The following is a 25,389-nucleotide window of genomic DNA, read 5'->3' as shown; positions in this document are numbered from 1 at the left end:
CAATACTATGAGTGGATGAATTATTAGTACTAACACATGGCAATATAGCATTTTGAGTAGTAGTGCTAGTATCCACATGAGGCTCACGAGGTGTTGCCTTTGATATGATAGCCTCATGAGATAACTTTAGCCTATCATGAGAAGCTAGAAGATCCTCATGGGAGCTAGAAAGCTTTCCATGATTTTCTTCCAATTTCCCATAATTGCTATTTAGCAATTCAAGTTGAGCCCTTAGCTCAACGTTCTCCTTCAAGATAGATGCTTCACAAGAAGTAGAGTTAGTAGCACAAGCATCATTACAAGACATATCAAGAAGAGAGGGTAACATAGCATGCTCTTTTAAATATGAAGCTTGTAGTTGCTCATGTGACTTGGTGAGGATAGAGTGTTCGCTCTCCAAGGCCTTGTGGGCCTTGTCTAGATCATCTAGATCCTTAACAAGTTTATCATGAACAACACCAACTTTGGAATTTTCATTTTTAAGCATTTTTAATTTAGCTTTAGCATGGTCTCTTTCCTTAGTGAGTTTAGAAAACATTTCATTTTGAGAGACTTCAAGGGTTTCAAGTTGCTCCTCAAGAGAGGCTACGGTATCTTGTATTTCTTCAAGATCATTCTTTAGGGATGCTACATCATTGGCATACTCTCGTTCAAGAGCACCCATTTTATCAATGGTGTTCTCATGCATCCAAATAAGTTTTTGGTTCTCAATAGCGGTAGTCAAGATTTCAAAGAAGTGAGAGCTAGCAACTTTATCTTTGCAAAGAACCTTGAATACACTCTTACCCTTATCGCGTAGAGAGACAACCCAATCCTCTTCTTCATACTTATCACCACAAGAAATATTAGGTTCCATGGTGGGAGACACTGTGGAACCCTTGGCCATAAGGCATATATGAGAAAAGTGAGATAAAGATGAGGAGTTACTTGAGGCTCCTTTCAATATCTTGTCTTGACCAATAGAATCTTTGGTTTCCTATACATTGTTAGTCTCACAACAACTAGAGGAAATAGAATCATTTTTATCATGGCCACAAGACAAAGCAAGCATATCATCATTAGATTTATTCAAGCAACTTGCACATGATATGCAAGGACTATAACCACAAGCATGTAAATCATTTCTAGTGCTAGATGTGTTTAAGTGCAAAGATGAACCATTGCAATGAGATATAGATGAAGGATCATCAATAGTAAGCGCAATACCAACATTGCAATTTTCATCACCACTCATCATATCATTACCTTGTGTCTTGTCACACATTGGTGAAGTGGATGACGATGAGAACTCATCATGGCCGGAAGTGGAAGCAATACAATCATCCTCAATAATATTGGACACATCATATTTATCTTGAAGCTTTGTTCATAATTCATGAGAGCTCCCAAAAGGCATGATTGAAGAAGAAACTACATTGCTCACAATAATGGAAAACACATGAGAAGCAAGAGCATCGAGGCAAGATTTTTTCTTCTCCTCAAGAGATAAATTTTGAGGATCCTTAGGAGAAGAAAAACCCATGTCAAGAAATCGCTCCATGTCCGGGGAAATACCCCGCAAAATATTAAGCACATAAATTTTCCATAGATCATAATTTGTGCCATCAAATATAAACAGTCATTGGGGCTGTTTGGATTGTGCCCCTGCCAGCCCTGCCAAATCGGGGCAAGCCAAAATTTTGGCGAAGGTGTCTGCCGCCAGCAGCTAGCCAACGCATTGGCAGAAATAATGAACGCGGTGACCAAATAATTGGCCCATATCCAAAGCTAGGGCTTCCATCCAAACGAACGCCAACGTCCTCAGTCAACGCCAAAAAATTGGTGGGGCAGCTCATGGCTACCATCCAAACGTACCCATTGTGCGCTAATCCCCTAACCGACATCTTTACTCTCAAGGCGGTGAAGCCTAAAAATGAGAGACCTTGCTCTGATACCAATTGAAAGGACACGTATGTCGCCTAGAGGGGGGGGGGGGTCAAAGGCGATTTAAAACTTTTACGAGATGGGCTTAACAAATGCGGAATAAAACTAGCGTTTACTTTGTCAAGCCCAAATCCTATATACTATGGTTCACCTATGTGCACCAACAACTTATGCTAAGCAATACAAGCAACTATGTGATAGAAAGATATATAACTTCAAGCATGAAGGCTATCACAAAGTAAAGTGCATAAGTAAAGAGCTCGGGCATAGAGATAACCGAGGCACGCGGGAGACGATGATTTATCCCGAAGTTCACACTCTTGCGAGTGCTAATCTCCGTTGGAGAGGTGCGGTGGCTTAGTGCTCCCAAACGCCACAAGAGGCCTCACCTTGAGGTGTGGTTGCTCGATGCACACCAACGCCACAAAGGCCTCACCCCAAGATGTGGTACTCACACCACACACCGAGCACCACAAAGGCGCCTCACCTTATTCTCCGGTGACCCTAACCACAAAGGCCTAGGTCACAGCTCCACTAAGGGATTTCCTTCGAGGAGGAAACCGGGCCTTAGACAAAGCTTGGGGCACACATCCACAACTTAATTGGAGGCTCACAAGAAATCGCCACAAAGGCCTCAAATCCGTCTAGGGTTCCAAGAACCCAAGAGTATCAACTTTCTTGCTTTCACTTCCACGAATCACCGTGGAGAACTCAAACCGATGCACCAAATGCAATGGCAAGAACACCACAAAGATGCTCAAGTCCTTCTCTCTCAAATTCCAACAAAGCTACAAAAGCTATTGGGGGAATAAGAGAGAAAGAACAAATAAGAGGAGGAACACCAAATTTCTCCAAGATCTAGATCTAGTGGATTCCCCTCACAAAGAGAGGGATTTGATTGGTAGGAATGTAGATCTAGATCTCCTCTTCCTTTTTCCTCAAAAAGATTCAAGAAGAATAGGAGGAGTAGAGGGAAAGGAGAAGCTCTCAAGGTCAACAATGGTGGAGAGCACAAAGGGGAAGAGGTGGCTGCCCAAGGAGTAAGAAGGGGGTCTTAAATACCCCCTCCCATTGAAATATGACCGTTCGGGTCCTCCCATGCCGGATTATCCGAGGCCGGATTATTGCAAAAATCCGCCCCCCGAAAAACGGCTAAGGACTTGAGGAAACTGCTCGCAGTAAGGGCCCCGGATATTTTGAATCCGGGCCGGATTATCCCCCCCCCCCCCCCCGAAAACTGCAGAAACACCAAAACGAGAATGATCATAACCTGAGCATCCGAACTCCGATTTGGATGATCTTGGGCTAGTTTCGAAGCTAGTAACAAGCTCTACGTGATCATGCAGGGAACCATCATAGTCCAGCAAGGTAGGATATAAATAAATGATGAAAGGTTTGACCTATCTAAAAAAGACATACCGGTAAAACCTCCAACCTTGAGAATGCAACAAGTTGCCCGTGCAAAAAACAATCTTGATGAACTAGAGCTTGTCATGAGAATAAAGCTCTAAAACATCACATGGATAAGATCCAAATAACAACCAAGAAAGATGATGCAAGGATGCAAAGGTTTGAGCTCTCCGAAGGATACGATCGAGTTACTCACTCGAGAGCCCTCTTGATAGTACGACGACTAAACTATAAACCGGTCTCCTACTATACCATGAGACCGGTGAGGAAGAAACCCTATCAAGAGCAAACCTTAACCTTACGCATTCCACTTGAGCTTGATGATGATGGTCTTGACCGCAACAAGATGGAACGCCTTTCTTGATTGTGCTTGCTTGATGAAGGCATGCGAATTGCTCCCCCATACTCCACTATGGGAGAGCTTCTTCTTCGGCGCATCTTAACATATCCATGAACACCATATGGATGACAAGATTCAAGCATAAGATCTCTCCGAGTTGACTCATCTTGAACTTGCTCTTCATTTCTTCATTCTTCATCATGTTGATGTCTTGAAGTTAACTTTGAGGGCTCACTTCATCTTAATCTTCAAGACATACTTGACACTTGATCTTGTTCATTTGCTTCTTATTGCAATCTTGAAGCCAACATATGTTTCAAGCATTGCCTATGGACAACTCCTACAAATATAACTCAATGCAAGCATTAGTCCATATGGATTGTCATTAATTACCAAAACCACACATGGGGGCTCCATGCACTTTCAGACCTCGACGTCCATCCTTTGGACCTCAATGACCTCTTTCGTGAGGTTGAGGTAGATGGCAGCTGCGGCCTCTTTTTCCAGACGCCTCTTCTCGTCCCTAGCAGCCAAGGCAGCATGATTCTCGGCCATCATCTTCTCCAGGCTCTGGGTGAACGCAATGGGTTGTGTCTCCCAGGCTAGTTCAGCCTTGGTAGCCTCATGGCCTCCGGGATGAGGTGGAAGGGCTTGACGGCCATGATCGCCGTCTTCGCCATCGAGGTTAACCGCTGTCCCATTCTTCACAGCTTCATCGTAGGCCGCAAAGCTTGTCTTCCACTTTTGCGCGTCCTTGAGCTTCTCCCAGCAATGGACCATATGGTAGCCCTTCTTATGCACTGCCTTGAACCTCTCCAAGGCCCGGGATACCTGCAATCACGCCAACGCCACTAATGATGTACATATAATGATGTAAATAGAATAGAATGATGATGGTTCTCTCTTGTTTACCACTAAAATCACGCCAGTGCCACTAACGGGGTGGCTCTTAGTATGTTCGACGGTCGACCAGAACTTGCTTGTCTCTTGTTTTATGTAGTTCCATCTTTTTCTGAGGGACTCTTCCGTGCGAGGGCTTGGGATGTGGTAGGGCGGGTGCATCTTTGTCTCGTTGTACTCCTGCATGACCTTGGCCTAGTACACCTTGCCCTTTTGTTGGACGCCATTAATACAATCATGGCTTGTTGCCAGCCACGCGTCGCACAAACACTTGTCCTCGTCGTCGATGAATCCTTGTGTCCCGTGGCTCTCCCTCTTCTTCTTGGTAGCATTGTCCGTGGTGAGGACAGGCCCTGTTGGCGCGTCCTCAAAGTCGTTGACGCACACGGGTGTTGGCTCTCTGGGCTGGGTGGAGAACAGCCGTGCGCCATCGATGTCCTCCGCATCTTGCGTCGGTGCCCACTCATCATGCGGGCCTGTCCCGACCCCGTCGTCGGCAACGAAGCCACTGCCGAAGATCATGGCCTCAATGTATTTCTCATTCCGGTCCTTCCAATAGGCCTACGAATGACCGGACGTCAGACGCATGATACACGACAGTCACACACATTGAGAGAGCTCACGTACCGGGTCGTCCATCGTCGAGGCAGTCAGTGCCATTTCGTCAAACAAGATGCAGGGCACCGGCACGCTCTCCTCCGGCAGCTGGCGCGTCTTGTGTGTCGCGTCCGGGCACGAGTCACCACTTCTAGGCGTCCGATTGAGGTTGGGAACCGCCGCCCCGTTGAACTGCACCGGCGCCACACCGGAGGCGAACCGCGACGCCGGGTGGACCTGCAAGGGAGCGGGAGTTCCAGGACGCAATTGGGAACTTACCAAGCTCACTGACGAGGCCGGAGGAGCGACGCCGGCGATCCTCTCTCGCTTGACGAGCATGTAGGCCTCCGCTAAGCCCGGATGGAGGCCTACTTGCGCGACGCTGGCTTTCATCTGCACCTGCCACGCCTGCTGGCCGGCGTCCAGGGTGGCGGCGGCTGCATTCCTCTCTTCCAGGTTCCTGCGCCGGCCGCGACGCTTCGCGGCCTCGACGCCTTTCTCCTCCTTGGACAATACCTTCTTTGCCGACTTCGGCTTAGCGTCCCGTCCGCCGGTGGCGGCCCGCTTTGCTTCCGTCGGAGCTGCAGCCTCCATTCTGGCTATGGTCGTGGCTATGGGGGAATGTGGGGCGGCGGTGGGAGCGAGGGTTACCTCGGCATCCATGGTGGTGGCTGCGGCGGCGAGGACGTCCATCGCTTCTGGACTGCTCGCGCCGGTCTACTTTGATTTTTCGCGCGGGGAATGGCCACTGGCGGGACTGTTATCGGCCTCCCTGCCACTGATGCGTGGTCCTAGCGTCCGCGGAGACGCAAACCTGGCGCATATTTAGGCCAGGTTTGCGTCGCCACGGACGGCTCGGTCACTTTTCGTCGTCCCGCTGGAGCATGGCCCAGACGCATTTTCGGTCACGGCGGACGCAAACGGTCACTCAGTGTCCGTTTGCGTCACCCCGTTGGAGATGCCCTGACACCATTATTTTGTTAGTTTGCTGAAACCCATCACCTGATTGTGTATTTGCTAGATACCATTAGCGCATGTACAATGGTGATATTTTAGCAGTGCCACATAGCATAAATAGTTAGGCGGAAGAGAGAGAAGGTTGAAAAAGGGTTTTCCTTCTCTTAATTAAGAGATGATCTTTTAGCACAATCTCTCTCATCACAAATTTTAGATATCTGATTACTATAATAAGACTAACAAATAATCTATTGTACATCATATTTTGTTGTTATATCTAAATTACGTAGCGACCCTAAGATAGGACAGTTTTATCAAACATTGCACATGCCCTTGCAATTATGTGGCACAAACCTGAACACACCTCCTGGCTAATAACACAAAACTTTCCGTTTTTAGCCAGATGGTGTGTTGTGGCAAATGTTCCGTAAAATTGTAATGGTACCTGGCAAAGATATAATCGGGCGATGTATTTTAGCAAACGTTATAAAATAACGGTGTCCCGTGTCAATTTTTTTTTTGTTTGAGATGGGATAGGGTTTAGGTTGGTTGATAGGCAGCCGTTCCTCGAGATTCGACCAATTCGGCCGAACCACTCGCTTCCGCATCTTCCTTCGCTCCCAACCGTGCTGAATGCGGAACCATCCCATTCCATTCCACCAAATTCTAGAACCGAACACACTCTTAGTTCGGCCATAGGAAGTTGCATACCGTTCCATCTCTCTCCTCCCGCGGGAGAAACAGAGACGGCTGCTAAGGCGCAAACCCTAGCAGCCACCGTCATTTGTGTCGTTCTCCTTGTCTACGATCGGGAATCGACAGGTCCCATCTTCTCTGCTATCCGCTCCGGGCGGGAGAGGGTGGGGACCTCGGACCTATGCTCGGCGTTGTAAAAGGGTCCCTAAAGCTAAGTTTGGTCAATCAGCATCGTCACTATGGTGGCTATGGTGGTGCCTTGTGCGGGACAAGAATAAGGTATACCCGCCTCTTGGTTTACCTCGTCGGCAGCGATCTCGTCTATGGCGTTGTGGAGAGCGAGGATTTGTCTGGTCACCGCTTCCCTGGAGTGGTTGAACTCGTCCAATCTATGTCTGTTATAGGTTTGGTGTTAGAAGATTCAGATCAATTCAAGGGTTTAATGGTGACGACTTCAGCTTTGGGGCGATGCTCCGTAGGGATACATGCACAAAGACTTCCCAACTATCATCAACAACGTTAGGTCCGCTTTGTTAAGGGAGCAGCAACATTGGCGCGTCGAAGGCTCGCTTTGGCGGCAGTACTGGTCTCGAGGTGGTCCAAGGATGTCGATGTGATTTTTATTATGTTTGGGTCGCATTGTACTTTTTGTGAACTCATGGAATAGATTCGGATCTTTCCCAAGAAAAAAAGTAGTGCATCATCTCTTGTACATTACTTCATCCGCTTCGAATTAAATATCACAAATTTTTCTGGATTCATAAATATTTAGACGTACTTTAGTATATAGATATGTGTGAATCTAGATAAATCTGTTGAAACAGATGAAGTACATGCACAGCAAGAGGTGCAGAGGGTTTTTACAATTTTTGTGCGTGGCACAGGCGATTGAATCAAGGTGGTAGTATAGGGCCTCTTTGATTTGTAGGATGAAAAAATCAAAGGAATAAGGAAGGGATAGGAATAGGAAAGGATGGTAGGCGTAAAACTTTCCTCTTTCCTTGTGCATAGAATTCAAAGAATGAGGTGTGAGTGAATTTTTTTTATTTCTTGTGCATTTTGTCTTCAAAGTGAGGTCTGAAGGAAAAAATCCTATACTTTTCCCTCGCACCATTCCTATGAATTAAATGACTAAACAGTAGCTTCTCCCGAAAATTTCCTATTCCTATACGTTTCCTCTATGTTTCCTCCAAATCAAAGAGCCTAACTCTATTTTCATTACATATACAAACAAAAAGACAAGGACAAGGGATCCAATCCAGAAAATTAGTGCGCGATTCCCTCTTTTTGTAAGGGAAAACAAGCATCGTTGACAAATTCTTTTCGGGTCGTTGCATTGCATCAGTCTCTTTTGATATTCATAGTCTACAAAAATAAAATTCCACAGAAGTCACTATATATTCCACGTGGACAGGCTAGAGGCAAATTTCAGACAAAATTATGTCAAGCGGGAATAGGAATTCAGAAGGCAGACGCATGGGACGGCAATCTGAATATTTAACACGACATTTGAACTGGTCATTGTTCGCGTCTTCAGGACATCATCCGGATATTCTCTCCTTATCCCATGCATGAAAACGAGATGGATGTTGACAAGTTCAGAAAGGTCTAATCTGCCTGCACTTCCCCTGGAAAGAAACAAAAACCTGCCTTTGGCCAAGAGTTGTTTCCTTCTCTCTAGATTCCAACTGGCCTCCTGAACTGAACCCCAAAACCTTGTGCTTCCGTCGCAACGATCCTGGAATAAACCACCACCCAGCTGTGGGCATGCATCCGCATTGCGAACCTGCACATACAACGCGGTATGGCGCAGCTGTTTGTTTTTGGGCAAATCTTGACGAGAAATGAGAGTGAATTCAGAGAACATACATAGAATATGGCATGCTCCAGGAGATCCCCATCTCTGGCAACGCGGAGAAGGTTGCATTCTTTTCTTTTGGACGTTGCCTCTTGGACGAAAATTGCATCAGCAAGCTGCCTGCAGATACAAACAAACACTATGAGCAGTTTGCAAACGCATGCAACATCGACGACCTCGTGTCTTATATGCAGGCCGAAAAGGCATATGCTCAAATTATGCTACGGTTATTCCCGGACACCCACATCGGTTATGTAAGGGCTCATTAACCTATTTTGCAGATCAAATCTTCTCGATGTTAACTACCCATGATACTTCTTTAAGGAATCATATCATGCCACCAGGATGCAAGAAATAGATTTAAATTGCAGAGTCGGGGATCTCTGAAGTGAGATCCTGGACATTAATTTGGTCCCCAGATGTATTTTCAAGTCAAAAAAAAAGAACAAACATAATTGTCAAGTATAATACCTTCTTGCTACCCTGCTTCACCAAGATAACTATGCAAAGAAACAACAATGTAGGCCGTTTTCTATATTCAAACAGCAACGCCATTTCAGGCCTTACATTCTCCATATAGATCAAAGAAAAGTGAGCCATCCCAAAGCTAACGAAAACACCACTACACAAAATCCGTGTAATGTGCTAATGTATCCCTTGACCAGCTCATCATATTTTATACTCTGCCTTGAGAGTAACTACACAGTTACTGATTCAAACCATTTGGGGAGACATGGTGGTGGTCAGTAACATCTGTAAACATACACGCTATGCAACACCTACACGGCTACACCTATAATACCTGATACCGTGTATGCACCTGCTTTTCCATAGTGCCCAGGTGCAGAAGAGCAGCAAACCACTGGAAACAATGGCCATAGTCCAAGATAAAGACCACCCCATCTCATCACCCCAGCATGATGATACGGATGAAAAGAAGAGCACAATCTCAGTGCCCCCAGAAGCTACCGATGACGAGAAGCCATTCCCGTTCTTCGGGCTGCTTTGCTATGCTGATAAGGTGGATTGGCTCCTCATGGCCCTGGGAACCCTCGGGTCTGCCATCCACGGCATGGCATTCCCGATCGGGTATCTCCTTCTCGGGAAAGCACTTGATGCCTTTGGAACCAACATAAATGACCAGGATGGCATGGTACATGCATTGTATAAGGTGAACATCATTACTACCATTGGTCCTGAATTTCTATTATGTTGGTCTGCAATGTCTTTACACGTATCTTTTTCTACTTGTTTCTTGAAGGTGGTTCCCTATGTGTGGTATATGGCAGCAGCAACTCTTCCTGCCGGAATGGTTGGTAAGTCAAAACTCAGGAATCCTTTAATTGCTTTGATGATGAATGTCGTTTTCCTTTGGTGAAAGAAATAATCTAGCATGCCATGCACTAGCTGCATATATCTGTAGTAGTTTAGAAACAACAAATATGGATTGATGAATATAATGGAAAACAGGAGCCCCATAAGTTGCTTAAATACTTCCCATTGATTTCTGATCTGATTTTACAAGAGCCAAATATAAATAACATTGATGTATTGCTTGGAAGAGATTTTTACAGGTATACTTTTGTTCAACTATGGCTTGAAAAGTTCACATTTGTTAAGAAAACATAAAAGCACATTAAAACTTTAACAATTACAACAAATGTACACTAATGTGCAGGATGAATGGTAAATTAGAGCGACAATTTTTTTCTGTAACCCTTTATGTTCACAAATGAGGATAATATGAGATCTAACGGCAGCAATGCCATAGATAGTGACTTGTTAAACATTACATACTTTTCCCCTGATAACCGGGCTGCAGAGATCTCTTGCTGGATATACTCGAGCGAGAGACAGCTAGTACGCATGCGGCTAGAATTTCTGAGGTCGGTTCTCAGACAAGAGGTTGGGGCCTTTGACACCGACTTGACCACTGCACACATAATCACCGGAGTAACTAACCACATGAGTGTCATACAAGACGCAATTGGTGAGAAGGTAACCGATTTGACAACACTTAACTGTAAGATTTCTGAAATTCTGCTGACAAACTTGTCTCTGAGCTCGCTTTTTCTGCAGCTTGGTCATTTTGTCGCAAGCTTCTCCACTTTCTTTGCTGGTATAGTAATTGCATTTGCCAGCTGCTGGGAAGTCGCAATGCTGTCCTTCCTGGTTATTCCTCTGATCCTCGCTATCGGGGCAACATATACGAAAAAGATGAACGGCATATCGTTGTCACGCAATGCTATCGTCTCAGAAGCAACATCTGTTGTAGAACAGGTAACAATGTAGATTGGTCAACACCTCTTGCCTGAAGCCAGGCTATTTGAATTAACAGAAATGCGGAAAGTAAACATATTTTCTGACAAGATTTAAATTTGTAATCCTTGTGCGCATTTGTGAGCAGACATTGTCACATATCAAGACCGTCTTCTCCTTTGTCGGAGAGAACTGGGCCATGAAATCCTTCGTCCAGTGCACACACAATCAATACAAACTAAGCAGGAAGGAAGCAATGATAAAGGGAATAGGGCTGGGCTTGTTCCAGACAGTGACCTTTTGTTCATGGGCACTCATGGTTTGGATTGGGGCAGTTGCAGTAAGCAAACGGACAGCAACAGGAGGTGGCACAATAGCTGCCATCATGAGTATCCTCTTTGGCGCAATGTAATAAAACTACAGCCTTTTTTATTGCTAGAGTCACCTAAACTATTTTCACCTAAACACTTATTTGTCAATATAAAAATAGCCAATTCATGACTCAAACATAGCAAAGTATCAACCGATATTCTTTGTTAATGTTCATACTGAGATATATTGCAACCTCCATAGACTAAATTGTTTGCGTTCACCACATGGATGGACTGCAGATCAATTACCTACGCTGCACCAGACCTTCAGACCTTTAATCAAGCAAAAGCTGCAGGAAAAGAGGTCTTCAAGGTGATTAGAAGAAGTCCATCCATAAGTTATGGAAAAGGTGGAGTGGTGCTAGAAAAGGTTTATGGAGAGATCAAACTGTGTGGGGTGCAATTTTCCTACCCCTCCCGCCAGGATAAGACAATTCTCCGAGGATTCTCATTGTCCATCCCAGCAGGCAAAGTCGTTGCTCTGGTAGGAGGTAGCGGCTGTGGGAAGAGCACAGTTATTTCACTACTTCAAAGGTTCTATGATCCGACCTCAGGTAGGCTTCTGCCATCTTCCTACTGAAACTATAAGACTGAAGAAAGCCAATAGTTGGGTATTATATTTTATTTAGTGAAAAATTTGACATCTGAAGTAAGGTTAGATGTTGGTTGTCATGAATTAAACTGCCTACATACTCGCAAGCTAAACTAATCATAATGTTCCAGTCAGTGATGAGACGTATTACTGCAGGTGACATATTCATTGATGGTCATAGTATCAAGAAAATTGATCTGAAATCCCTGCGCAGAAATATAGCTTCAGTATCTCAGGAGCCATCGTTGTTTTCTGGTACTATCAAGGACAACTTGAGGATTGGTAAAATGGATGCAACTGACGAAGAGATAACTGAAGCAGCAACGACAGCTAACATTCATTCCTTTATATCTAAACTTCCGAATGGATACTTAACAGAGGTATGTATATGTTCAATAGCAATGACGGGGAAATTTTATATATTGTATATCTGACTCAAAGCTATCAAGTTTCCAGAATTAGATATGCCTGCCTTCATCGTTTTGAGTAGGGCTTGAAAAGGCATAAGACCACTCGAAGCTAAAATAATAGTAATTGGATAATACCTGGTTATACAGAAATTGACTGCTTACTAAGAGGACAAAGAAAATTGACAGGATAAAAGAAATGTCGTCGGACAACAATGAGTAGTATGCAAGTGACATGAACATCTCATGTCACTTTCAGAATCTTAAACGTGAAAAATGCATACAGCTTTGACGAAAATCAAATAAGATTACAACTTGCAAAGGAAACCAGATCAATAAGAGAGCAGATTAGCACAAAGAACACAATAAACCCTTTTGGTCGTCAGTTAATGGAACAGGCATACTGAATGACATTGCAACATGTGAGAGAGCAAGATGAATTATTATTTTGCCCATGGTTTTGGCTCTTGTTATGTCAAACATCAACAAAGTTCCTCAAATAATGTATTATAATGCGTGGTTGGCATATCGAATAGAAGTTTAAAAGTCCAAATAGCCACAAATTGATCTTACTGTACAACCATGGATGGTTGACTGAATGTATCAAGAATTCCTTAAAAGAAAAGGTGTTCCCTTGGGCCTTACCCACATATTACTTGTTCCAGGTAGGAGAAAGAGGTGTGCAGTTGTCAGGAGGCCAGAAACAAAGAGTAGCTATTGCAAGGGCAATGCTGAAGGATCCACCAATTCTCCTCCTGGATGAAGCAACAAGTGCCCTTGATTCAGAATCAGAAAAGCTAGTACAGGATGCACTTGAGAGAGCCATGAGTGGGAGGACTGTTATCTTGATTGCTCACAGGATGTCCACAATTGTAAACGCTGATACCATTGTTGTTGTCGAGAACGGAAGAGTAGCACAAACCGGGACACATCAAGAGTTGCTCGAGAAAAGCACATTCTACTCAAACATATGCAGCATGCAAAATATTGAGAAGGAAGCTGGAAAGAGGGTAGCAAGGTAACTTAATGTAGCCAAGAGAAAACTTTATTCCACCAATATCTTATGCTTATCGCTGGAAAAAGTAGTATAATATGCATGTTAGATGTTTAACTATTCATCGACAAAGATTTTCCGAACTGTAAGTGAAGAAGTTTTAAACGGTTAAGGGATGCTCAGAAAATCTATGACACAAAAGTTAAGTGATAATATATGCAAGTAGGAATACTATATAAGAACATATTAATTTGTTTATTTGATTTATTGAACAGCCCTTCTGATAATGTAATAGAAGAACAAAGCAATGAAGCATACGACAGGCAGCCCACAATGAAGCAGGGACCGCAGAACAAACTGGAACCACTAAACTCAAAACAACCAAAGAAAGAGGTCAGAAAGGAAACGCCTCCTTTCTTTAGAATTTGGTATGGGCTACGTAAAGATGACATTGCAAAGATTCTATTAGGCTCCTCAGCAGCAGCCATCTCAGGAATCTCAAAGCCCTTGTTTGGTTACTTTATCATGACAATTGGTGTGGCATATTACGAAACAAATGCAACAAAAAAAGTTGGTCAGTATTCTTTGATTTTCTTTGGGGCTGGGATGATCACACTGGCCAGCAGCATTTTGCAGCACTATATTTATGGTGTTATTGGAGAAAAGGCAATGATAAACCTAAGGGAGGCCCTCTTTTCATGTATGCCATATGAAAACTTTCTTCATTCGTCTTGTCAATATCTTGCAAGAGTTTTCATTGTTCACAATATGACAAGCTTTTATTTGAATATAATGCAGCTGTTCTCCGGAATGAACTTGGTTGGTTTGAAAAGCCAAAAAATGGCGTAGGATCTCTTACCTCACACATTGTCAGCGACACCTCAACAGTCAAGACCATCATATCTGATAGGATGGCAGTCATTGTGCAATGCATCTCTTCAATCCTGATAGCAACGACAGTTAGCATGTACGTCAACTGGAGGATGGGTTTAGTATCATGGGCAGTCATGCCATGCCATTTCATTGGCGGACTCATTCAAGCCAGGTCAGCTAAAGGATTCTATGGGGATGCTGCTATTGCCCACCAGGAACTTGTTTCCCTTGCTTCAGAGGCAACGAGCAACATCCGAACCGTGGCATCCTTTGTTTATGAAGATGAAATAATTAAGAAAGCAGAACTGTCACTGCAAGAACCCCTGAGAATTACCAAGATTGAGAGCATGAAGTATGGGGTAATCCAAGGGATATCGCTCTGTCTGTGGAACATCGCACATGCAGTGGCACTCTGGTACACCACGGTTCTGGTTCAGAGAAAGCAAGCAACATTTGAGAACAGCATACGGTCATACCAGATATTCTCGCTCACAGTACCTTCCATCACAGAGTTATGGACCCTGATTCCCATGGTCATGTCAGCCATTACTATACTGAATCCTGCATTTGACATGCTTGACAGAGAGACACAAATTGTGCCAGATGAACCAAAAACGACAAGCGAAAACTGGATCGTCGGGAGAACTGAGTTTCAGCATGTGAGCTTCAACTATCCATCACGACCAGAGGTCACCATTCTGGATGGCTTCAATCTAGTCATCGAACCTGGCCAAAGAGTAGCACTGGTTGGGCCAAGTGGTGCAGGAAAATCATCTGTCCTGGCTCTACTATTGAGATTCTATGATCCTCACATGGGTACAGTACTAATTGACAACAAGAACATAAGAAACTACAATCTCAGATGGCTCAGGAAGCAAATTGGATTAGTTCAACAGGAACCAATTCTCTTCAATTCATCCATCAGAGATAACATTAGTTACGGAAGTGAAGAATCTTCAGAAATGGAAATCATACAGGCTGCCATGGACGCGAACATTCACGAGTTCATCAGTGGTCTGCCAGAAGGTTATGACACAGTTGTTGGAGACAAAGGAGGTCAGCTTTCAGGAGGGCAGAAGCAGCGAATAGCTATTGCAAGAACCGTACTAAAGAGGCCAGCCATTCTACTTCTTGATGAGGCAACTAGCGCACTTGATGGTGAGTCTGAGAGGGTGGTGATGAGTTCTTTAGGGGCCAAGGAGTGGAAGAACAGAGATGAGCAATCAAGCAAGATTACAAGTATCACGGTGGCGCATAGATTATCCACGGTCATAAACACAGACGTAATTGTCGTGATGGAGAAAGGAAAGGTGGTCGAACTTGGGGATCACCAAACATTGATATCTGCAGATGATGGTGTTTACTCAAGGCTGTTCCACTTGCAAAGCAACATGAAGGATTGATGTTCTATCTGATCAAGTCCAGTTGTAGCCAAGAGACCTAACTTAAGTAGTTAGGTGCTTTGTGAGGATTTTCAGTATCGTTTAGATGCATTTTCTGTCAGTTGACAGACTGTAATAACATAGATATCTCTTCATATGTTGAAGATGCATAGTCAATGAGTTAAGAAATGAGTCACCCATCCTCCAAATTACTATTGGGTACATGCAGACAATCTTGTACTAACATGACTTTCGTATCAATTAGGAGATTCTAACAACCACATGTGGTACACTCAACTTATTACTCCTAGGCAGTACAACACTTGTCAACAGAGGCATACTACACCACCAGATTTGGGAGTTCAGGAATTTGGTACTGTGCTAGTTCCTCTGAAGACCCAGTATAATATGTTGTCGTGGTAATATTTTAAGTAGATAAACATGCAACGAAGAACATGGTTGTATACAAATATCTTGATAACTTTTCTGGACAAATAACCTAAGAGGTGGACTTGGATGGAAACTACCTTACTTATAGGAACTGGTCCTAGCTCAGTTGGGTGGGGAAGCGGATGTACAATCCTACCACCCCGGGTTTGAGTCCTCTTAGGAATCCTAGTGCAATTGATACTTCTCCTAGGAATCCACCATTTTTTAAAATGCCTACAGTACTAGACACCTTGATCTTGTCGACCTAATCTGTAATTTATTTTGCAGCAGACTTCAAAGATATTTAGCAGCGCATCGTGCATTTATACAAAGATGCTAGAAAGTTTTTTTTATCAAATTTGGAAGGAAATAGGGACATCTAAAGCAATATCAAATGCCTGTAGAATAGCTGGTAGAGTAGCTTTCACCAAGTGCCACTGCCAATCTGGAGTAGACTGCAGCTGGCCTAACTCTATGTAATTTGTAGATGAAAACAAAGTTGCCTCGTGTCCCCATATATTGGTTACAACAACAAAAGATTCATGCTCAGCGTTTCACACAGAAACAAAAGATTCATTCTTAGTATTTCACAATGATGTGACTCCAGATGAATAATAAAATTCCACACGTCACTCACAACAAATATTTCATTTCTAGTGACTTATAATAAATAGGTTGATATGCTCGCGCCAGCAACACAGTTTTGATTGAAAGCATCAGCCGCTAAGACCGATTCAATAAACTATTTTCATTTGATCCCATGCCAAAGTAGTTCAAGATATTATAATATAAACCTTGGGAGTAACAATTTTTCATCCTAACTTGTAGCTAGCCACATTGTTACCTGTTACCATATATATTACTCGGTGTTCTGGCTATTCTCCTGCAAACTATCTCAACTCTTGCAAATACAATGTCATTCATCCAAGAGAATGACTGCCATGTCGAATCGTGTAAATCCGAAAGTGCGGATGACAAGATAAACACATCATCGCCAGCACCCTCGGCACCAGAAAAACTGGCTGTGGATGAGCCTTTCCCGTTCTTTGGCCTACTTTGCTATGCCGATGCACTAGATTGGATGTTCATGGTGTTGGGGACCATGGGGTCCTTCGTGCATGGCATGGGGCCTTCGATGTCGTATTACATACTTGGGAAATCTGTCGACGCAGTTGGGAACAACTTAGGCAATCTGGACGCAATTGTCCATGCACTTTCTAAGGTAACTTCTATCCCGGATTTTAATAAGTTATGATATATGTAACCCATTATTTGTTTTTTAGAAATGCCTTTTATTTTATTGGAGAAAACACTGTTGGTTATGCAATTGACAGTGTCTATTTTCGTTGTACTTGTTTGTAGTTAGTTCCATATATGTGGTTCTTGGCACTCATCACACTCCCTGCTGGAATAATTGGTGAGAGAAAACTTCTAGCTTTTCTATCTTTGATAATGATAATGTACATAAAGAATGAAAGTTATCCACCTACCCTGAAACAGAGCATAGTGGAGGTCTATGGGATTCTATGGAAATCTGAGAATCGCAAGGAATTAAAGTAGTTGACAATTATGAGTGTATGTGAAGAACAATATAATTACTTCGAGTCTTAGCAGAATAGCAAAATAAAGTGACTATTTTCATATATGATACTGATTGTTTTGAGAATATGTGAAGAACAACAGAACTAATAAAACCTGACATCGTAGTTTTCTGTATAGGAACATATATAATTATTCGTAAAGCAGCGGCATATCAATGTTTCAGTCAAATCAGATAGGAGATGAACTAGAGCTTAGTCCAAAATGTTGGGGGATCAATTCAAATATTGGTGTACTTACAAAGAGATTGGCTCAGACAGTCAAACTGAATAGAATTTGATCAACTTTTTTTGTCACATAACCTTACCAGACATTATGTTATGTGTAGGACTATGCAATATTCACATAGATATATAATAGTATTATCTAAATAGTCAAGAGAGTTATTTAATTGGGAGAGAGATAAGATTAGAGTTAGAGGCTGAATCTGTATCCTTTAGATTATTATTTAGGGGTCAAGTAAGTCATCATACATAAAGGACTAGCATATAACAGATTTAATCAAGCAATAATAGAATATTTACCAATCTGTTATATCCCTCATTCCCCTCAAGTAACCTATGTTCTACTCCCCAATCCCCAACCCCATGCAGTCCAACCATCCTCATGGCGTTAGTTATTAGTTACCCAGTTTGTTCCACATTATTCTAGTAGGCTGGTAGCCACATGAAAAAAACATGACAAAATATTTTACTTGAAGTTCACACAGTAGCAACACGTCACAACAAAAAGAAATGTGTAGAGAAAAAAAATGTTATGGTTGTAAAAGAGAGTGATTTCATAGTTATGACATTCGCCATTTAGCTACTTCTCCACATGCACCATAACAAGAGAACACCACATTGATGGGAACACAGGAAATATGAATAGCATTAGTATTGTTCCAATAAACTGTCTTACCTTCTAGCCAAAACGACCCTGCTGCAGAAATTGCATGTTGGATGTATACAAGTCAGAGACAAATGACACGCATGCAGATGGCATATCTGAGATCAGTGCTCAGTCAAGATGTTGGAGCTTTCGACACTGACTTAACCACTGCGTACATCATGGCTGGAGCAACAAACCACATGAAGGTCATACAAGATGCAATTGGCGAGAAGGTATCAATTTGCATTTCAAAACATTCATTGTATGTTGCAGTAATTGCAACGGCAGCACAAAATGTGTGCTCGATAATAACAAACAGTATACGTGGGCTTACTAATTTTTCCCTCAGATGGGTCACTTTATCTCCAATTTCTCCACATTCTTAGTCGCAATCATTATCGCTTTTGTGTGCTGCTGGGAAGTGGGTATGATGTCATTCTTGGTTGTTCCGATGCTCCTTGTGATTGGAGCAACATATGCCAAAATGATGATTGGCATGTCGATCACAAGGATAGCTCTGGTCTCTGAAGCAACCTCAGTTGTAGAACAGGTACCTATGCAACTGAATGCACCATTAGAAGTTAAGTACTAAGTACATCTACCATATAAATATTTTAATGATACAAATACAATTGTGCACAGACTCTTTCACACATCAAGACTGTCTTCTCATTTGTTGGAGAAAACTCCGCAATGAGATCGTTCATCAAATGCATGGACAAGCAATACAAGCTAAGCAAGAAAGAGGCAATGACAAAAGGACTAGGTTTGGGAATGTTACAGATTGCAACTTTCTGTTCGTACTCATTGACAGTCTATATTGGAGCAGTAGCGGTAACTGCAAGATCTGCGACAGCGGGTGAAACAATTGCTGCCGTCATTAACATCCTCTCCGCTGCGATGTAATACTGATAATTATCTTTGTACCAATAAGCATATTAAAATGGTTAACCTAAGTTATAATTCTTCCAAGTGAAGTTGTCAGGGACCCAGAGCTGATATTTTAACCTGCTATTTCAGATATATCTCGAATGCAGCACCAGATCTCCAGGCCTTCAGCCAAGCTAAAGCTGCTGGTAAAGAAGTATTTAAGGTTATCAAAAGAAAACCGGCGATAAGTTATGAATCAGATGGAATAATCTTAGACAAGGTCACTGGAGATATTGAAATAAGAGAGGTGGAATTCACATATCCATCCCGTGAGGAAAACCCAATTCTTCAAGGATTCTCGCTAACTATACCAGCAGGCAAAGTCGTGGCTCTTGTGGGGAGCAGTGGATGTGGGAAGAGCACCGTGATTTCTCTGGTACAAAGGTTCTATGATCCTATATCAGGTAAGCTTCAAGGAAAGATTCATATCTTTTATGGGCTGAAGAGGCAACCTAGCCAAAATAAAAATATGGTGTTAGATATTAGGAATCATGTGACATTAGGAGACAAAAGAAAGACTTATGTATTAGGCAAGAATCAGTTTAGTTAGGAAGATACAGAGTTGGGGATAGAGTTTGTGTCTTCTGACACAAGCGAGTCACCTATATGAAGTGCTACCTTGCAACTCTGTGGATTAAGCAATGGAATAAGCAAAATTCTCTAAGCGTAGAGCTGCTCTTCCCCGTCAGGGAAGTGGCCTGCCTGTCGCCTGGACTAGGGCCCTACCCCTGGTCCTCAGACCCCCCTGGTCCTCAGACCTTTACCCTACCCAAATTATCTAAATGTGGATCAAGGTCTTTAACACTATCTCTGCACAAATATTTCCTGATGTGTATGTTCTGCACTTCATGTGCTTCGTTATGTCCAGGAATTCTTGACTTTCCTATAATTTAAGGTTACAAACATAGAAATGAGATGATTGCACGTCAAACAGAATCTAGTTTTCCATCACAAGAAAGGAAGTGATTCATGGAGTAATTTTTCAGTTTTTTTCTCATGTTAGTAAGATGATGTAACCGTGCAGGTGACATTATTATCGATGGTCAAAACATTAAGGAACTCGATCTGAAGTCCTTGAGAAGAAATATAGGTTCAGTATCTCAAGAACCAGCACTATTTTCTGGTACTATCATGGATAACTTGAGAATTGGCAAAATGGATGCAACTGATGAAGAGATAATTGAAGCAGCAAAAACAGCTAATGTGCACTCTTTCATATCCAAACTTCCAAACCAATACTCAACTGAGGTAAGACTTCATATTCACAAAGCAAAGACAAGTGAAAACTTCACATATATCTCTATTCTATCGTTACAAATCAAATAATTTGAAGTTAAAAGAAGATAGGCTTAAATGGACTTATAAAATGCAGACTACATTTTAACTTTTTAAGTTTGGCACAGATATACAGCTTTTTAGTTGTCCCTTGGGAAATTCATGAACAACTAAGCAATCAAGCAAGACAATAGCGACTTGTTACATAAAAATTGCCCATCCTACAGAAAAATAGTTACATGCCACATCTATATGGCAGTAAGCATCATTCCTATGCTTGTGAATCACTTCAGGTAGGAGAAAGAGGTGTGCAACTATCAGGTGGTCAGAAACAGAGAATAGCAATTGCAAGGGCTATTCTCAAAGATCCTCCAATTCTTCTTCTTGATGAAGCCACAAGTGCACTTGATTCAGAATCAGAGAAGGTAGTCCAGGATGCTCTTGACAGAGCTATGCAAGGGAGGACAGTTATCTTGATTGCTCACAGAATGTCAACAATAATAAATGCAGACAAGATTGTTGTTGTGGAGAATGGAAGAGTAGCTCAATCTGGAACACACGAAGAATTGCTGGAGAAAAGTACATTCTACTTGAGTGTATGCAATATGCAAAATCTAGAGAAGAAATCTGGCAAGAGTGAAGAAAGGTAAATGCAATCAATTGAACTCTTCTTTCACACTTTATATTGTTCACTTAGGGAAGCCATGATCGGAATGTACATATGCAATTATGAACAAATAGTATATGATGACATACATGCCAGAAGATGCAAGAGTGAACTGCAACTAGACCAGTGATATCTAATTTGGTTACCTGGAATAGAAGTATAGTTTAGTCACTTGTTCATTTTGATTTGTAAAACAGATTTACTGATCAAGGAGCAGAACAAGACACTGAAACATACAAAGAACACTCCTTCACTGCCCATGAACAAGAGAAGAAACCAGAACCCACCACAAAGCAACCAAAGCAAGGGGTCAGAAAGAGAACATCTGCTTTCAACAGGATATTCCTCGGAACTATGAAACTAGTACCACAAAAGGTTCTGCTGGGCTCCACAGCAGCAGCAATCTCCGGGATCTCAAGGCCTCTATTTGCTTTCTACATCATGACAGTTGGCATAGCATACCTCGATCCAGATGCAAAGAGAATGGTCAGCAAATACTCAATAATTTTGTTCCTTATTGGGATGTCAACATTCTTTAGTAACATCTTCCAGCACTATATCTATGGCCTGGTCGGCGAAAGGGCAATGAATAACCTAAGGGAGGCCCTGTTTTCAGGTATGTCCCTTACAAAGTAACAAGTTGCATTATAAAAAGTATATTGTTGCTGTTCATAGTGTAACAGCGATTCTCTAAAATAAATGCAGTTGTCCTTCGGAACGAAATAGGCTGGTTTGAAGAATCAAAGAACAGTGTCGGCTTCCTGACCTCACGTGTTGTCACTGACACCTCCATGATTAAAACAATTATATCTGATCGAATGGCTGTTATTGTTCAATGCATCTCCTCAATTTTGGTTGCAACAGTGTTAAGCATGGCAGTGAACTGGAGGATGGGTCTAGTTTCATGGGCTCTGATGCCATGTCACTTTGTCGCCGGCCTTGTACAGGTCAGGTCAGCAAAAGGTTTTGCTACTGACACCTTTAAGTCTCATCGGAAGCTCATCTCACTCACTTCAGAGGCTGTTAGCAACATTCGCACAGTGGCGTCTTTTGTTCAGGAAGAAGAAATACTCAGGAAAGCAGATTTGGCATTGCAAGAACCGATGCGGATAAGCAGGATCGAGAGTATCAAGTATGGCGTAGTACAGGGGATTTCCCTCTGCTTGTGGCATATGACACATGCTATTGCATTGAGTTATACCATTGTGCTACTTGACAAGAGACTAGCAACATTTAAAGACTGTGTGCGATCATACCAAGCATTTGCAATGACAATATCTTCCATCACGGAGCTATGGTCTTTGATACCTATGGTACTGTCAGCCATTGCAATATTGGATCCTGCACTAGACATTCTCGACAGAGAAACGCAGATTGTGCCAGATGAACCAAAAGTGACCAGTGAAGACAGAATTGTAGGTAACGTTGAGTTTGAAGATGTAAGGTTCAGCTATCCCTCGAGACCAGAAGTGACCATACTAGATAGTTTGAGTCTATCTATTGAGTCAGGCCAAAGGGTCGCATTGGTCGGGCCAAGTGGTTCAGGAAAATCCACAGTGTTAGCTCTTCTGCTAAGATTCTATGATCCTTGCAACGGGCGAGTACTTGTCGATGGTAAGGACCTCAGAAGCTACAACCTGAAGTGCCTGAGAAAGCAGATAGGATTTGTTCAGCAAGAGCCAATCTTGTTCAACCTGTCTATAAGAGAGAACATCAGCTACGGGAATGAAGGTGCGTCGGAAACAGAAATAGTGGAGGCTGCAATGGAGGCAAACATCCATGAGTTCATAAGCAGCCTGTCAAAAGGGTATGACACGGTGGTAGGGGACAAAGGAAGCCAACTTTCTGGAGGTCAGAAGCAAAGGATAGCTGTGGCAAGAACTATACTGAAGAAGCCCGTCATACTGCTACTAGATGAGGCGACGAGCGCTCTAGATGGTGAATCCGAGAGGGTGGTGATGGACACCCTGGGCGCAAAGGGGTGGAAAAGCAAAGGTGAGCTTTCAAGCAAGCTGACAAGTATCACGATTGCACACAGACTGTCCACTGTCACAAACACAGATGTGATCGTCGTGATGGACAAAGGCGAGGTGGTAGAAACGGGTAGCCACGCAACATTGCTCGCAGCAAGCAATGGCATTTACGCAAGACTGTACAGTATGCAAATCAAAGTGGGTTAAAGACTGATCTCGTGGTCGTTTTTTTTTCATGTGGCATCATCATTCAACGCATTTGATGTCTTTTAAAGAATAAAATGTAAAGACAAATGTGCTGTGTGTAACTGCAGCCAGTGGCCCACTAGAGTCAAATGAGCTGTGTGTATAATTCAACATCATAATTCCAAGAAACAGTTTCATTCTTGAGTTTGTAAGGCTCTATAGCAGTGGCCCACTACAGCCAAATGTGATGTGTATAACTACACCTCACAGCCCAGATCTGAGGGAAAAGATTCTACGCCGCCAGTTGTCACACCAGTGAACATAGGTATAGAATTATTTTCCAGTTTTTCACCTAACCTAGCTTCGTCAGTTCCTTTCTAATTGAATAAAAAAGGCCCTTGAGAAATGCGGGTGATCCCAATTTTCTGACGAAAACTTATTCGTACCATGGGCATTTTGCTACTTTGCATATTTGTATCTCAAAATTCTCAACTAAGTTCGACCCATTTGGTAAGTTAGTAATGCAACTGACCAACGGCAAAAGCCTAAAATAAAACACCATGAAATCAAACTTATCATCCATCCATACCCAGGAAGATTTTGCCCCGAAACCGACGAAGATTTCGCCTTCACAAGTTCACATGATGCACATACCACACTAACACGGAATCAAAGGAATGGAAGACTCGTGATTATTATGCCCCTGGGAAAGCACAATCCGTGCCCTCAACAATTGTAAAATGACGCTACTGAACTCACCCGCTCCACCCCTTGGACATCGGTTTTGCCCCCTTCCTTGTTCGGAACGAACCAACGTGGTCACCGAGGCCACCGTTGTTCCTGCTGCGAGCGAAGCCGTCGGAGACGCGTGCGGTGAGTGGCAGTTGGCAGCGGCGGCGGTGGCGGAGTGGACATCGGGGGAGGAAGGGAAGCGGAAACTTCTGCAGATAGATCCTTTTTGTTCCGACATATAATGACCGACCCCTTGTGGTCCACATGACTACATGAGAGGAAATTGCACGTAACACCACTTGCTTGTGCAGTTTTTGCACAAAACACAATCTGAATATTTTTTTTCACGAAACACCAGATTTTGATTTAAATTGTTGCACAAAACACAAACCTAGTTGTTAAGAGGATAAATACCAAATTAAGAACGTAGAGACTCCATGCACCAAACTGGTCATGCCGACAACTATTAGACCGAAAGAAGACGACAACAATGATGCTTCTCGGTGCTTTAGGTCAATTCCTCCGGTGGGCATGACCAAAAGAGTTAAATTGTTGTAGTTTCTGTAACTAAAGTGTACCCATGTAACATGTATTAGATATAAATACAAGTTAGCCGAACCAGGGCATCAAGCTCTATTTCCCACGACTCTAAACTATCTATGTTTCATATGGTATCTGCCTAGTTCGATCTCTAATGTCTTCCGCCGCCTCTGGCGGTGCCGTGTCTATCCTTTCTACCGTTGATGTTGCATCCGTTGTCTCGTCGTTCCTGGTTTCGCAGCCGCTCGCCTGGGTGTTCTCTACGCTCGTCGCCATTCCCGCGATCACATCGGCCTCCACGCCGTTTGTCCAGGTTCCCACCACCACTTAAATGGCGCACCCCGCCACTCTTGAGTCCCACGACCTCCCCATGGTGCCCTCTGGAGCGATCTCGTTGTCCTACGTCCCGACACCACCTCCCTATGGCGTTGCTCCGCCGCCCCATGGTGTGTCTCATAGAGAGTGAGGTGTAGTTAACTGAGGGATTAGAAGATGGAGAAGAGCATGACCTCGAGAAGGATGATTATGCCACGTATCGGAGATTGTCCTTCAAGAACGCACATGACGCCACCATGTCATTTAAATGGTCGATGTACATGCCGACCAGTGGCACAAACCCCTCACTCGGG

At 43.1% G+C, this 25,389-nt stretch overlaps 2 protein-coding genes across 2 annotated transcripts; both read left to right on the top strand.

The window, feature by feature from the left end:
* The first annotated feature begins 5,530 nt into the window (after positions 1-5,530).
* Positions 5,531-15,580, top strand: LOC124654018 (ABC transporter B family member 19-like). Its single transcript, XM_047193062.1, has 11 exons — positions 5,531-5,626; positions 8,714-8,907; positions 9,516-9,834; positions 10,761-10,961; positions 11,089-11,280; positions 11,514-11,624; positions 11,866-11,922; positions 12,035-12,283; positions 12,976-13,328; positions 13,580-14,004; positions 14,103-15,580. Exons 1-11 carry the CDS (start codon positions 5,531-5,533, stop codon positions 15,578-15,580), a joined length of 3,675 nt encoding a protein of 1,224 aa, XP_047049018.1.
* A 1,510-nt stretch (positions 15,581-17,090) lies between these two features.
* Positions 17,091-23,509, top strand: LOC124654007 (ABC transporter B family member 10-like). Its single transcript, XM_047193057.1, has 10 exons — positions 17,091-17,210; positions 18,565-18,690; positions 19,100-19,223; positions 19,272-19,359; positions 19,478-19,791; positions 20,412-20,635; positions 20,956-21,308; positions 21,527-21,815; positions 21,882-21,945; positions 22,035-23,509. The coding sequence occupies exons 1-10, from the start codon at positions 17,091-17,093 to the stop codon at positions 23,507-23,509; spliced, it is 3,177 nt and encodes a 1,058-aa protein (XP_047049013.1).
* Positions 23,510-25,389: the final 1,880 nt, after the last annotated feature.

Source organism: Lolium rigidum, chromosome 1 (assembly GCF_022539505.1).
Source record: "Lolium rigidum isolate FL_2022 chromosome 1, APGP_CSIRO_Lrig_0.1, whole genome shotgun sequence".
Lineage (NCBI taxonomy): Eukaryota > Viridiplantae > Streptophyta > Magnoliopsida > Poales > Poaceae > Lolium > Lolium rigidum.
Note: the sequence above shows the minus strand (reverse complement) of the source record. Positions and strands in the feature narration are given on the sequence as shown.